This window comes from Podarcis tiliguerta, assembly GCF_965153285.1.
Source record: "Podarcis tiliguerta genome assembly, chromosome: 2".
Lineage (NCBI taxonomy): Eukaryota > Metazoa > Chordata > Lepidosauria > Squamata > Lacertidae > Podarcis > Podarcis tiliguerta.
This window is the reverse complement of record NC_139535.1, coordinates 88876800-88890591: the sequence shown is the minus strand read 5'-3', so window position 1 is coordinate 88890591 and position 13792 is coordinate 88876800. Positions and strand designations below refer to the sequence as shown.

General features: G+C 43.8%; 2 protein-coding genes across 7 annotated transcripts in view; one reads left to right on the top strand and one right to left on the bottom strand.

Annotated features, from left to right (window-relative positions):
- GGA3 (golgi associated, gamma adaptin ear containing, ARF binding protein 3) overlaps nt 1–5560 on the bottom strand; it is a 31315-nt gene extending 25755 nt beyond the window's left edge. For 2 of the 6 annotated variants that reach the window (XM_083429067.1, XM_083429068.1), the window contains exon 1: nt 5420–5560. In XM_083429067.1, coding sequence (XP_083285193.1) covers nt 5420–5459 — 40 coding nt within the window. In that variant the 5' untranslated portion in view covers nt 5460–5560. Of the gene's footprint in view, nt 1–285; nt 382–5196; nt 5380–5419 lie in introns of those variants that run through there. The other 4 variants (XM_083429072.1, XM_083429071.1, XM_083429066.1 and 1 more) reach the window with 4 other exon arrangements.
- Nucleotides 5561–6175: 615 nt separating this feature from the next.
- Nucleotides 6176–13274, top strand: MRPS7 (mitochondrial ribosomal protein S7). The gene is made up of 5 exons (XM_083429074.1): nt 6176–6328; nt 7655–7846; nt 8592–8655; nt 9204–9371; nt 10519–13274. Exons 1-5 carry the CDS (start codon nt 6252–6254, stop codon nt 10738–10740), a joined length of 723 nt encoding a protein of 240 aa, XP_083285200.1. The 5' UTR covers nt 6176–6251; the 3' UTR covers nt 10741–13274.
- The last annotated feature ends 518 nt before the right edge of the window (nt 13275–13792 follow it).

Sequence of the window (13792 nt, the reverse complement as noted above, 5' to 3'; positions counted from 1 at the left end):
CACATGCTCTTTATGTCCCTCCCAACTCGGGAGTTCTGGAGGAACCTGTCTCACAGTTTGCATGCCACATTTAGAGACACTACCTAGCGCGGTGGAGATGGCTCAGCTACATGAACAGCAGAGAATACAAAAGCAAAAGAAGATGGCTGTGTGGAGCAACTGAGTACCGTATTCCATGTTCAACCATTGCTTTTTGACTAAAGACAGGAATGGGAGCTCAGGCAAAGACCATCCTATTATGTTACCTCCCAAATAAGAGGGGATAATTTGTTGCTGGGTCATCACCTGTCCAACTGCAACATCAGGACCAAAGTATCAGGTTGCTGACATGGCTTTCTCACTGTGTTGACACTTTGAAGTCTCATTTGAAGGCAAAAATATAAAATAAAATAAATCCATGGCATGGATGAATCCTCTCTGCTGTGACTGGGGAAAACATGAACCGCTTCCCAACTATTTTTTGTAATTATTTCCTGTCTTTGTTCAGGACCTACGTCTTCACAGCGTCTCCCCAGAACTGTTCCCTGAGTATATTTATATTGCTTAGTTTCAAATGACCTTCCAGCTAAACTTTCAGCAGCCTGGGATCGGGAATTCTGCTCTGTCCTTCCCCTTAAACATTTCCTTCATAAATATGGGGATATATTCAGTGACTAACTGCCCATGGGGTTAATAAAAAGAAGAGATGTGTCACTGCATATCCTTAATACATACACAAATATTATTTTATTAAATTGGGCAGAATTGTTTTCGTAGCAGGAAAGTGATTCAGTAAATACTGAATGTACCACAAATGTATTCAGTAGCAGGAAAGTATTTACAATACAAATAAAGTTCTCAGCCTCAAAAATATCTATAACACCACCCTAATAATTAGGAATACACTAGGTCTTTCACAATAAGTTTCAAAAAGGAAGAGCTACCTGCTCACTAGGGCACAGCCCAGTATCTTAATATATTCATGCTATACCATATAAATAAAATCAGGCAAAGCATTGACAGACCTCCAGCTCACAGTGTGATCCCCTTTGTGCTAAACAAATGGCTTTCCACCCCCAGTCTATAAGAAGTACAGTGGTACCTCGCAAGACGAATGCCTCGGAAGAAGAAAAACTCACAAGATGAAAGAGTTTTTCATTTTCTGAGTTGCTTCGCAGGACGGATTTCCCTATGGGCTTGCTTCGCAAGACGAAACGTATTGCGCCTTTTTTTTTAAACCGCCAATGCATTCCTACGGGAAACCGTCAATACACAGTGGTGCTTCGCAAGACAAAAAAACTCGTAGAACGAAAAAACTCGCAGAACGAATTAATTTCGTCTTGCGAGGCACCACTGTAGTTCAAAAGATATTGGTGATTTCACAGGCTCTTCCATAGAATGACCTCTGTGATTCAATGATTATATATCTCATTTTTATCTGTCCCTCCAAAGCGCTCAGGGTGGCACACTTGTTTCAGTGCTCTCCATTTTCTATTTTATCCTCACAACAACCCTGCGAGGGAGGTTAGGCTGAGAAACTGCGAGACTGAGGTCACCCAGTGAGATTGGTAACCTTAAAGGTAAAAAGATAAATGGCAATACAGTTCATTTTTTATCTTAAATCGTCCCACTTCTGTTGGTAAAAAACAGAATATCCACTTTTGACCTGCAAAGAATTATTTTTAAGAGGGGTTCTTTGAAACTCAAGACTTGGGTTCTCATTTACCAGATAAGGTAAAGGTAAAGGGACCCCTGACCATTAGGTCCGGTTGTGGCCAACTCTGGGGTTGCGGTGCTCATCTCGCTTTATTGGCCGAGTGAGCCGGCTTACAGCTTCTGGGTCATGAGGCCAGCATGGCTAAGCCGCTTCTGGCGAACCAGAGCAGCGCACGGAAACGCTGTTTACCTTCCCGCTGGAGTGGTACCTATTTATCTACTTGCACTTTGATGTGCTTTCGAACTGCTAGGTTGGCAGGAGAAGGGACTGAGCAATGGGAGCTCACCCCGTCGCGGGGATTCGAACCACTGACCTTCTGATTGGCAAGCCCTAGGCTCTGTGGTTTAACCCACAGCGCCACCCGCGTCCCCATTTACCAGATAATGATCCAGCAAATGGCACTGCACTTCTGCCATGCCCCTCCTGTGACGGAGTGGGGGGGGGGGATGTGTGGCCCTCCATATGTTATTTGACTCCAACTTCCATCATCCCTGACCTTTGGCCATGCAAGCTGGGGCGAACGGGAAGTAGAGTCCAATGACCATAGCTGTCAACTTTTCCCTTTTCTTGCAAGGAATCCTATTCAGAATAAGGGAATTTCCCTTAGAAAAAGGGAAACGTTGACAGCTATGCCATGACAAAAGATCCCAGCATTGCAGTGGGTTGGACTAGATGACCCTAGTGTTCCCTTCCAAGTCCATGATTCTATAACTTCTGGAAGGAACCATGTTACCCATCCCTGTTCTGTGCCCCCCTGTCCAGCACAGCGACATGACTTTAACAAAGGTGCATTGAAGAGGTCACCTGTAACAGCCAACCCTGAAGCAAAGTATGAAAGGGCCTCTGTAAATTAGCCGAAGTCCTTGTGCAGGACTGATCCTGCAGGAATGTTCTTATGTCTTTTAACTTGAGAAACATTTGTTTCCTTCACCCTCTTTATAATAAATTCCATGATGTAACATAAAACATTAATTGAGGGATACTGTAATTTTGGTACAGACTGAAGAATATGTCAGAATACAGTTTACTTAAAGAGAGGAAATGGAAATGGAAACAAGCAGAAAAAAATGAGAGAAGGGAAGAGAACTGCTCTTTATAGCGAAGGAACCAGTTACTTAGAAGAATGAACACCACATTTCACAACCTTTCTTTAAAAAAAAAGAAAAAGGAAAAAGAAATGAATCACTGGTTAATAGGGCTAGACTTCAGGCTGTCTGTGTCCACTGCAATTGCAGCTCTGGGTTTCTGCTTAGATGTCTCGGTTTGAGTGCACTGCTCATTCAAGTGCACATGTTGTTGTTTTTCTGGATCCATATTGGAGACGGAGCTTTTTTATTTGCAGGGGTCAAAACACAAGACCTAGCACTCAACTCGATGCAGAAACAAGCTGGGGGGGGGGGTAACTTTCTTTGGTGCATTTTTTTCCTTGGGGGAGCTTAGGAGCTGTAGAATTTGAAAGGAGGAAATGACCAGGAAGTGAGTAAGATGGAAGAGTTCAGGCAGAGACAGGCACAGCTGCAAGGAGAACACGTACAAGAACACGTACAAAGGGGCTGGCTACATTTCTTTCAGTAAATGGCAATTCCCCCCTCAAAAACAAACCCCTAAATTGGGGGGGAGCGGAGCACCTGGGCACGTTCAGAAACAATGGAAATTGACAATAGCACCAATGTACTGCAAGAACTACCGTATCTTTTGCTCTATAAGACACACTTTTTCCCTCCTAAAAAGTAAGGGGGAATGTGTGTGCGTCTTATGGAGCGAATGCAGGCTGTGCAGCTATCCCAGAAGCCAGAACAGCAAGAGGGATTGCTGCTTTCACTGTGCAGTGATCCGTCTTGCTGTTCTGGCTTTTGAGATTCAGAATATTTTTTTTCTTGTTTTCCTCCTCCAAAAACTAGGTGCATCTTGTGGTCTGGTGCGTCTTATAGAGTGAAAAATACGGTATTTTAGGAACTGGGAGATCACCCTATACAGTAAAGGACCTTTACAGACAGAAATATATAGCATAGTCTTCAGGTACATGAGGCAGTCAAAGCTAGTGTGGTGCAGGGGCTGCTGAAATTCACTGAGTATCCTTTGGTCAGTCATTGTCTCTCAGCCTGACCTACCTCACAGGTTGCTGTAAGAAAAAAAGAGGAGAGAGGAGAATCACGTATGCAGCCCTGAGCTTCTTGAAAGGAAGGCGGGCTATAAAAGTAATAAATGAATAAAAAGACACCTGGCTGACTTTTTAAGCTGTAACCAGAGCACATTACAACACACCCTGGATGCTACATAAGGAATACATTAAGTGTCCCATTTACACACAGGAAATAGCTATGGCTGTATAGCTAATTACCAGTTATGAAATATTTTAACGTTAGGGTGGAGAAGAAATATTAGATAGAAGTGATACAGCCATAGACTGGGCTCCCACAAATGATCAGGGAGGGAACATTGCTAATGAATATAGCACATTTCCAATTTTCATTGCGAGTCACAAACATCTGAGTCATTCTTGCAACAGCCCTTTAAGGTAGTCAAGTGCTGTTATTCCAATATTACAGACACAGTGCTAAGTCTGAGAGATAATGGCTAGCCTAAAGACACCTAGCTAAGTTCATGGTTGAGGTAAAATTTGAACTAGGCCCTACCAGGTTCATAGCTAGCAGTATACTGCTTGGGTTATGATTTCCTAAAAATGGAGTACCAACTTTATAAAGAAGCCTTGCAAAGGCAGAGGCAAGGTTGAACAGGCATGAGGAATCTGTATGGTCTTCTCAAAAGACCACACAGCTGTCTAATAATATCAACAACATGTACACTGTATAAAGCGGTGCACAGACAGACACAGAGAAGTAGAGTCACCTTAAATGGAACCTGGTGGAGTAAGGAAAGCAGAGAGCAACATATGGGTTTCCAATCCCTGAATCAAACAGGAGGCTCATTAAATGCCCAATATTATGAAGTCAAGAGAACCTCTCGTCATAAACTATTCTATGGGCACAAGAGAGGGGTAAGGGAACCTACGGCCATTCAACATCCTTCACTATTAGCTATGCTGCTTGAGGCTGCTGATGGGAACTGGGTGCCCAACAACATCTGGATGCCCACAGGTTTCCCACTCCTGGCATAAAGCGGGCAATGGGAATTGGAAGCACTGGGCACAAATCTATAGCCAGCACGGACTGGGTGAGCAAAAAGGTAAGAGGCACAGATTTGGACAGAGGCAGGTGACAGCCACAGGCAGGGCGGACCAACACAGTCATGACCAGCAGGGTCTTCTTTGACCTCTAATAACTGTGTAGAAAACGAAATGTTGGCCGGACCAATGTGTCAAGAAAAGCTGCACCATCCTATTTCCCCTCTCCGATAGTTAGGGGCACAGAAGACGCCCTTTGCGTCTGGCCCTTCTGGTTTTAGCCCTACATCCTCTGCCCTAGGTGTCCCCCCCCCAAAAAAAAACCCCCTACATCTCTGCCCCACCACCGTCCCCCTCTTTCCTTCTCCCCATCTACCTCCAGACCTTCCCTTTGGGGTGTCATTGCCTCTACGGAGATCCAAGCATCCCTCACACCCCACCATTCCCCACACCCCGGGGCTCCGGGTGGGGCTGTCTCCTGCGCCCCACGGCTTTCTTTCCCGGCCCCGGGGGGAGGAGAGGAGGGCCATGCTACCAGCGTCCGTCCCCCCCCCCACCCCCCTTGCTCGGCGGAAGGGGAGAGGACGCGGGTTACTCACTCAGCCAGGACTCCAGGCTTTCCCCTTCCGCCTCCGCCATGTTGCCGGCCGGCCTGGAGACTCCGCCCCGCGCTCAGGCGACGCCACAGCCCGGCCGGGCCCGGCCCCTGCGGGGGAAGGAAAGGAGAGGATCAGCGCCTCCACCTCCTCCTGCAAGAGCTAATGCTCAGGCTCTCGTTGTTATTTCACTGAGCAGGAGATCGGCTCGATTTAAAAACACCCATCAGCTTAATAAATCATTGCTATTGTTCAGTCATCGTGACCCTTGTTGCTGTTTCCTCCCCGTTCCGACTTTTCGGGTCACCTCCTCAAAAGAGCTTTCAAAAATGTGTGGGAACATTCCCCCTCCCCCAAAAATCTCCATGTCAGAACTCTCTTATTTCAAATGCAGTATAAAGAATTTCCATTGCTCTTCAGAGCTGCAATATTCTGCAACAAGATGCAGCCTTTTAGGACAGCCCATCAATGGCACCGGAGCACAAAATTCCTGTTTCTCACGCCTGTCGCACTGCCTGCACAGTCTTCGTTTCTTTAGTCTAGCAATACGTTGAATTTAGCGGGGTCGGCATTGGTTTTGCATTGTGAACTATACGGCGAGATCAGTTTTTGAGCCTTTGCGCGAGGCAGGGGCAGCCTGTTTACGCCGCCTGAAGAAGAACCGAATAAAGCTTGCGCAACGTTAAGGAAATAACAACAGCGTGGCTTCCTGACTGTCTTGTTCTTGCAAAAAGCTGCTATGCAAGAAGCCTGCCAGGCGTGCAAAGCAAAGCGACATTTTTTTCAGGCGGTAGCTTTGGACAACCCTGGGTGGGGTCCTGGGGAGAGAAGCAAAATGGCTGCGTCCATGGTGGAGAAGCTCGGGGCAGCGAGGCAGCGGCTGTGCGGCTCCTGGAAGGTCTGGTTGCCCGGGTAAGAGAAACGGGGGACCGACGGGGTGGGAGAGGCTCCGGGAGAGCGGCTGGGAGGATTTGGATCGATCTTGTGGAATGCAGATTGCTCGTATCTGAGAACTGAGCTCGCACCCTATTATCACTCCCTAGACTAGAGCATCCTGGGTTACCCTTGCTGCGCCTCCAATGAGTCGCAGTATTGGGGAGAGATTTGTCTAACAAATATGTCTAGTTGAGAGAATCAACTGCAATACGGAGCGGCAGAATAGAACGGCAGATAGCATGCCCTTGAAAAGTACACCCGTGTTTATGGTCCACGCCTCCTAGGAGAACAAGAAATTTCATTCGAAAGAAAAGCTTTATAGAAACCAAGAGAATATGTGCATGTATTGACACTCTATGCCCGTTTAAAATGTGGCTCTTTTTGGGGGGGGGGTGTTATTGGGTTGTTGTTTTTATTTTGATTATATATAGAGAGAGTGTGTGTGTTTTTTATGCTGATATTTTCGGTGAACCACCCTGAGACCTCCGGGTATAGGGTGGTATATAATTTTTCTTTTCTTTTCTTTTTTTTAGGTCTTGTCTTTTATGTAGCTCAGATCTGTTAATTCACAATACTGTTGAGTTTTCATTGTGAAAACAGCCCTCCCAAAGTTGACTTCTGTATTTTCAATTGGCATGTTTATGTGACTTGCTATCAGAAGAGTTGTTTGTGGTGGACCTGCCATGTCCCTCTTTAGGAAAGAAAGGGAATAATTTTGTACGTTATCCACATCTGCATACTAATATGATAGATGTTGGGATATGGGCAAGCACTGCAGGGTCTTTTGGACTGGAGTATCTGGGGCACATTATTCAAGCCAACAACATTGACTAGCACAAACCTGAATCATAGAATTGTAGAGTGGGAAGGAAATTTCTCATTTTGTCAGGGCCTAGAATTCTGCTTAGCCCAAGATGCCACCAACGAACAAAACAAAAACAAAAAACTGTATAATTTCCTTAGTGTAATACTCACTTAAGATATGTCAGATCAGTGTGAAATGTACCAATGAGAACTATCTTCCTCTTACTCCATACTAGCATTGTGATATGGAGTTTAATCTGTCAGAAACGTTCATAGAATGGGTTGAAAAAAGCTGCTTGTAACTACATTCTAGCTATCCTGACAATGAATATGAAACTGAACTGTCTGATCCTATGTAGAAGCAGGTGTATCTAAGCCCAATGGATTTGGGTTACAGAATTGGATATGGGAATAGGATTTGCATGCAGAATAGTTTCACTTCTTCAGATTGAAAATATTTGTGTAACATTCTTTTTCTGCTTTTCATATCCTTTGTAGGCTGACTCAGGTCAGATGGAGCCGATACAGTCCTGTTTATCTTGAACCAGAAGTGAACAAAGAAGTGTATCATAAACTTCCAGAACAAATATCAGATGAGGAAAAAGCCAAACTGGAACTCAAAAAAGTCAGACCTATAAAAGCCACTGCTTCCAATGTCACCAGCTCTGTATTCTATGATCCATTGATCAGGTTTGAATGCTGCCATATTTGACTGAATCTAGTCCTTTTGTCTATGTCTATCACTTAACAAAGAAATCTAATTGATTTCATAGAGTAATGTAGTTGGCCAAAGTATATTGGATAATTGAAATAGCCAGGGAGTACAGCATTGTTATCAAAATGTCCTAAAGTACTGGGGCTCAATGGGTAGTGATTTATTATAAAATAGACCAGTCTGGAATACTCCTGCTGGCTGCTGTTGGACACAGGATGCTAGGTCTGAACTGTGTTCTGACTTTGACGGTTCTTACTTTCTTTGCCAGTTAGGGCTATAGGCTGTTTGTACTGGTTTGCTTTCATCACCAAGTACCACCATGTGGGGAAGAAAGATTTGGCACCTTTACCAGAGGGCACTGTGGGGAAGCAGAAACATAGATGTGCTGGGTTGAAGAACCACCCATTCCAGATGTCACTATCTGTTTCTGAATTGGGTGCTGCTTCCACCCATCAGCAGCCACATGCCTGTTGTGATGTAGAAGTAAGGATATTGTGTAACAGCACTCAGTGGCAGAAGCAGCAAACTGCCACCGATCTCTTAATCTTCCTCTCTAGGAATGTGCCAGGTGGATCGAAGGCATATAATGAGAAACTGATACTTTCCCCAAAAAACTCCATAAATGTTGGAATGCTTGGTCAGTGTAATGGCAAAGTTTCATTGCAGGGATCTTATGCTGTGATGCTGATAACAGGAATGCCATTTGTTTTCTCATTACAGCAAATTCACTAGCATGATGATGAAGGGAGGAAATAAAATTTTGGCCCGAAACATCATAAATCAGGTAAGTTAACTTCTCAGGTTTCTGCTACTTTTCTCCCACTCCACCCCCACATTAATGTCAATGTGGCAAAGAGCATTCCCATTTTAAAGGCCATATATAGAAAGTCCCTTCCTTAGTCCTTTCATCCTTGTTCTCATTTTCTGCATCTCCACAGCTCTTGAATCTCCCTCCTGTTAGAGGCCTTGCAAACAGAATGACAAATCTGTCACAGATTATATGTAACTTCTGTCATTCCTTATGGAAAGGGGAAGTGCTGTAGGTCTGCAGTTATTGTTGAAATTTGTTTTTCAGCCTTAAATTCAGACCAGGAACTTTCAGCTTTCTTTAAGGGCCCTTGGGTTAGTTATAACATTTTTTAAAAATTGCAGAAAATGTCTGCTAGTGGCTCTGAGGCTTGAGAGTGTCTGGGCCAGATTTCCAGTAGTCATGAAGGAATTTTATTTATTTATAAATTGACCTCTTGACTGAAGGCAAGGGTAACATGCTGGGGTTGTGTCAATATTATTGCTAATGGAGTTTTTCACAAGTGGTTTTTCCCCTCAATTAAGACTTTAGAAGCAATCAAGAGGAAGCAGCTTGAGAAGTACCATAAAGCAGAAGAGAAGGAAAAAGAAAACATTGAGTGCAATCCATATACTATATTCCACCAGGCACTGAGCAACTGCCAGCCTGTCATTGGGCTGATGACTGTCCAGAAAGGAGGCAGAAACTACCAGGTAAGCAAGAAACTAAAACTATGGTGATATGATGATCTAGTGCAGGCGAGAGGAACCTTCGGCCTCCAGATGTTGTTCAACTACAACTCCTATCATCCCTCATGATAGGCTATGCTTGTTGGGGTTGATGGAAGTTGTTCAGCAGCATCTGGAGGGCAAAAAGGTTCCTCATGCTTAATCTGAAGCAGCCCTGATTGTTGGCTTATCTTTTCCCCAAAGTAGAACCATTCCTATCATTAAGTATCCATAGCAGTCCACAGTTCCAGGGACTTCAACTTCCTCCCATGTAGCCTCTAGCCTCAGTTTCGGACTTTGCTCTGTTGCAGTTGGCAGTGAAACAATATAAACTTTATTACTTGTGCTGGTTTCATTTATTTTGATAGGAACATTCTATAGCGTAATCAGCCCCTTGGTATTTTTCTTTTGAATCGCTTTGAAACTTGTATTATGTGATCTCCAGCGACCTGTAATATCCTGCCTATACGTGAACTTGAAACTTCTTGAGAACATCAGGTTTTAGTTTGAAAAGCTTCAAAGGTTGCTGAAAAAATATTGGAAATGGGTTCTAAAAGGTTCAGCAACCAGAGGGTACAAGATAGGGACAGAAACCAGTAAGCAGAGTGGAGTGTCCACCTCTAGGAGCTCACTTGCTGTGTTATGAAAGGACTGTTGTTAGCTATTTTATTAACGCTAGGAGCAGGGAAGGTGCTTGCAGGATTTTCTGCCTCAAGTGCCACAATAACTTGATTGGCCTGGGGTACTATATAATTTGATTTTGTGGGGAGGGAACCTTTTGCTGCACTGCCTCAGGCAGCAAAATGCCTTAGATAGGCCAGCCCCGCTGAGTGCCTTCAAACCATTTCTCGTTTTGCAACTTTTGCTCGCCAACTTGGCAACCTTGATTTTCCCGCTGAAGTTGTTATCTAAAAATATCCAAAAGTTTTGCAAGTCAAATAAACACATTCAGGGTACTTAAGTGCTCCTGATTCTGTGCTAAATAAATTCTATTTATTTTAGATTTTATACCACCCTTCATCATAAGATCTCAGGGCGGCTCGCAGAACAGAATACAGGATAAAAACTGTATAAATTCAGTATAAAGTTATGTTAATCTCTGATGGGGTTTGTTTGCTTTTGCCTCTTGCAGGTCCCAACCCCTTTGTCAGACAACCGCCGACGCTTTTTAGCCATGAAGTGGCTGCTCAGGGAATGCAGGGAAAACAAACACAGGCGGACATTTATGCACCAAAAGCTTTCCGAAGAGCTTCTGGCTGCCTTCAGCAATGAAGGACCTATCATAAAGAAAAAGCATGAGTTGCACAAGATAGCAGAGTCTAACCGAGCCTTTGCTCACTACCGGTGGTGGTAAAGAATGGCAGCTGCAGCATGTGAGGTCTGAGACTTTGCTACAAGACAAGGAAGGGAAATATATCCCATATGCCTTCCTTTGCATAGCACCAGCATGGAAGGGCGATAATCCGGTTTCTCAACTGGCTCTTTGAAAAAAAGAAACAACCTGAAGAAAATCTTAGCCGAAATAAAATGCCTCATTTTTCTGACTTGCATAAATTAAAAATCCTGTTTACTCCATTTTCAGGTGACCTTGTCAGTACTGGGTCCTGTGTATATGCATCTTGGTTTCTCTAGTCTCTTTTGAGACAGAGGGTTTTGTTCACAATACAGAATGACCTAGTTAGCATCAAAGCAGTCTTCAGGGGGATTGTAAAAGAGGTTACAATTCTGTACTCCTCAGCAGTGGCTTTTGGCAGCATGATAGGCTGAAGTAGAACCAGGCTGAAAATTAAGTTGTAAGAGATTGAAACTACATCCTGGTCTTCTCCCTGTATGTCTCGTGAATGGTCTTTCTCTACAGTGCCTTTGTGCCATTGGTTAGTTGACACTGGCATGTGAGAATGAACGAACAACTAGGTTAAAACTGATCTCACTTAAAGTGTGCTTAACTTCAATATGTGGTATGAATAGCTTTCCTTTGGCTTGATTCACACATGCCTATTCATCACATGCTTAAAAGTTTTATTTGCAGTATCTTACCTAAGATGGCCCATAGAATTATGTGAGCCATCATTTGATGTTGCAGTCATCAAATAAGGAACATGCATGAGAGAACAACCCTTAGAGGAAGCCATTTCCAAAGAACAGCCTCTGTATACATCATAAAGCATCCTTTGAAATAAATTCACAAAAGTTAGCTCCCCCCCCCCTTCTTTTTTTTTACTAGCTCCCCTGACACCATAATACATATTCTGATCTAGAAAAAAGAAAGCGAAAGAACCAACTTTGATAAAAACCTCTGCCAGGTCACCTAGAGACAATTCTTGTTTGCCATAAGCAACTAAACAAGTGATTATTTATAACTCTGCTATTAAACAGCTTTCTGTTTGATGGATGGCAACGAGAGACTATATGCAGAAGTGTAAAATGTTTATTTTTAAAAGTTCCAAAGAGAACCAATCTTAACAAATGTACAATACTGTTGTTCAAAGTCGCTGTTGTATAAAAGTTACAAAATCAGTTTCTAGCTACATGTTCCCAAGGGAATAATTCTGCTGTGGAGTGAGGCTTTTGAACAGTGTTGGCTTCACACCTCCTGCAGGGAGAAGGCACTGCCTTTAGCTGTGAGCTACACCTGAGCTGGCCAGCAGTTGGGAAGAAAGGAGTAAGAGCATATTGAGGGCTGCAGGTTAGAAAGCAATTGAGCATCCTTCTCCTGCAGCTACGGAAGAATCAATATACTCATGAAAGCATCCTCTTAGAAAAGAAAGTGCTGGTTTAAGTGTCAGGGTTTGGACCCTAGCATGCTGTTTCAAAATTATTAAGCAGCACACATGGAGCCAATAACTGGGCACCAATCTTTACAATACTCTTGTGACTAAGCCACACCACAGTCATGAATTTGTCCCCTGACCTCAGGAGAGCATTGTGTACATAATAAGAGCCCTGTTGGATCAGATCACAATCCTATCCAGTCCAGAATTCTGTTCCCATGTGCGGCCAATTGGCTGCCTATGCAAAGCCCATAAGCAGAAAATGGATCATAGCACTCTCCCCTCTTGTATTCCTCTGCAATTGGTATTCAGAGGCAATAAATAGCCACCATGGCTAGTAACCACTGAGAGCTTTAGCATGAGTGAGTCTAATCCCTTCTTAAATACATCCAGGTTGGCACATCTTTGGGTAGGGAATTCCATAATTTATGTACTGTGTGAAGGAAGCCTTCGTTTGGTCTGTCCTGCCTCTCCCACCCTTTAGCTTCTTTGGGTAACCCAAAGTATTAAGTATTTGGTATTACGTAGCCTCTTTAAGAATCTAAAACCCTAAGCAAATTTAACAGGGCTGTTATGCAGCCAATAAGCAGAGAGAAAGACTGCCCCTCTCCCAATCCTAAATATATTTTCTTGGAAACAAGGCCCCTTGATTTTGATAGCATATACTTCCACGCTAAGTGAGACGCAATCAACCCTGCAAAGGCCTCCTGGGGTTGTCTTATTTCAGACTGCCGGTTGGGGGTGACATGACTGAATGCTGTTCTTCAAAAAACACCTTGCTTTTGCAATGCTAGCATGGCAAACAGAAGGGTTCCAGCCTTGCCCTGCCATGCTACTTTTGTGTGTTCAGGGAGGAGGAGTCTAACTGCACCAGGGAGCATTTTAAAGCAGTCCAGTTCTGAACCACCTATCAATGAAATTGGTGTCATACACCTAGAATTGTCGCTTCCAGGTGTATTATTTTCCTATGACAAAGGAAAGGGAATAAAGCAGCCCCCATTTTTCAAATTGCACCATTGTTTGCGAGAACAATGCATACTGTTTTTAATACTAATCTGTCACAAAAGTATTTCCACCCCTGCATGCATGCATGCTAGAAGTGAAAAATCTGCCTTAAGGAGTAGGACAAAAAAAGAGAAAGTCTCTGTTGTAGGTTGTTAATAGAAGAACTAGTACCTGAACGAGCCACCTTTCTTTGATTTCAGAACAGTGGTAAAGTTTCTGATATCCCTCGTGCCTCATAGTGACTGCATGTAAACAGAGGGCAAACGAGGCTCCTGGAAGCATCCAAAATGGGTTTACAAGGCAGGAAATTGAAATGCCATGCTTGGGCTTTGATTACAGAATCACCACCTCAACCAAAGGGCAAACAGAACAGCTATGGAACAGAGCATAAAATACAGTGGTGCCCCGCAAGACGAATGCCTCGCAAGACGGAAAACCCGCAAGACGAAAGGGTTTTCCGTTTTCAGAGGTGCTTCGCAGGACGAATTTCTCTATGGGCTTGCTTCGCAAGACGAAAATGTCTTGCGATTCTTGAGGGTTTTTTTCGCTCCCCAACCCCTTTTTCTAAAGCGCTAAGCTGCTAATAGCCTTTTAGCAGCTAATCCGCTAATCCCTTAAGCCTTTAATAGC

Excerpts from the sequence above, each read along its gene's own strand:
- MRPS7 (XM_083429074.1), top strand. The coding sequence starts at position 6,252 with ATGGCTGCGTCCATGGTGGAGAAGCTCGGGGCAGCGAGGCAGCGGCTG. Across the intron at positions 6,329-7,654 it reads TGGAAGGTCTGGTTGCCCGG|GCTGACTCAGGTCAGATGGA; the intron begins GTAAGAGAAACG and ends TATCCTTTGTAG. Across the intron at positions 8,656-9,203 it reads CCCGAAACATCATAAATCAG|ACTTTAGAAGCAATCAAGAG; the intron begins GTAAGTTAACTT and ends CCCTCAATTAAG.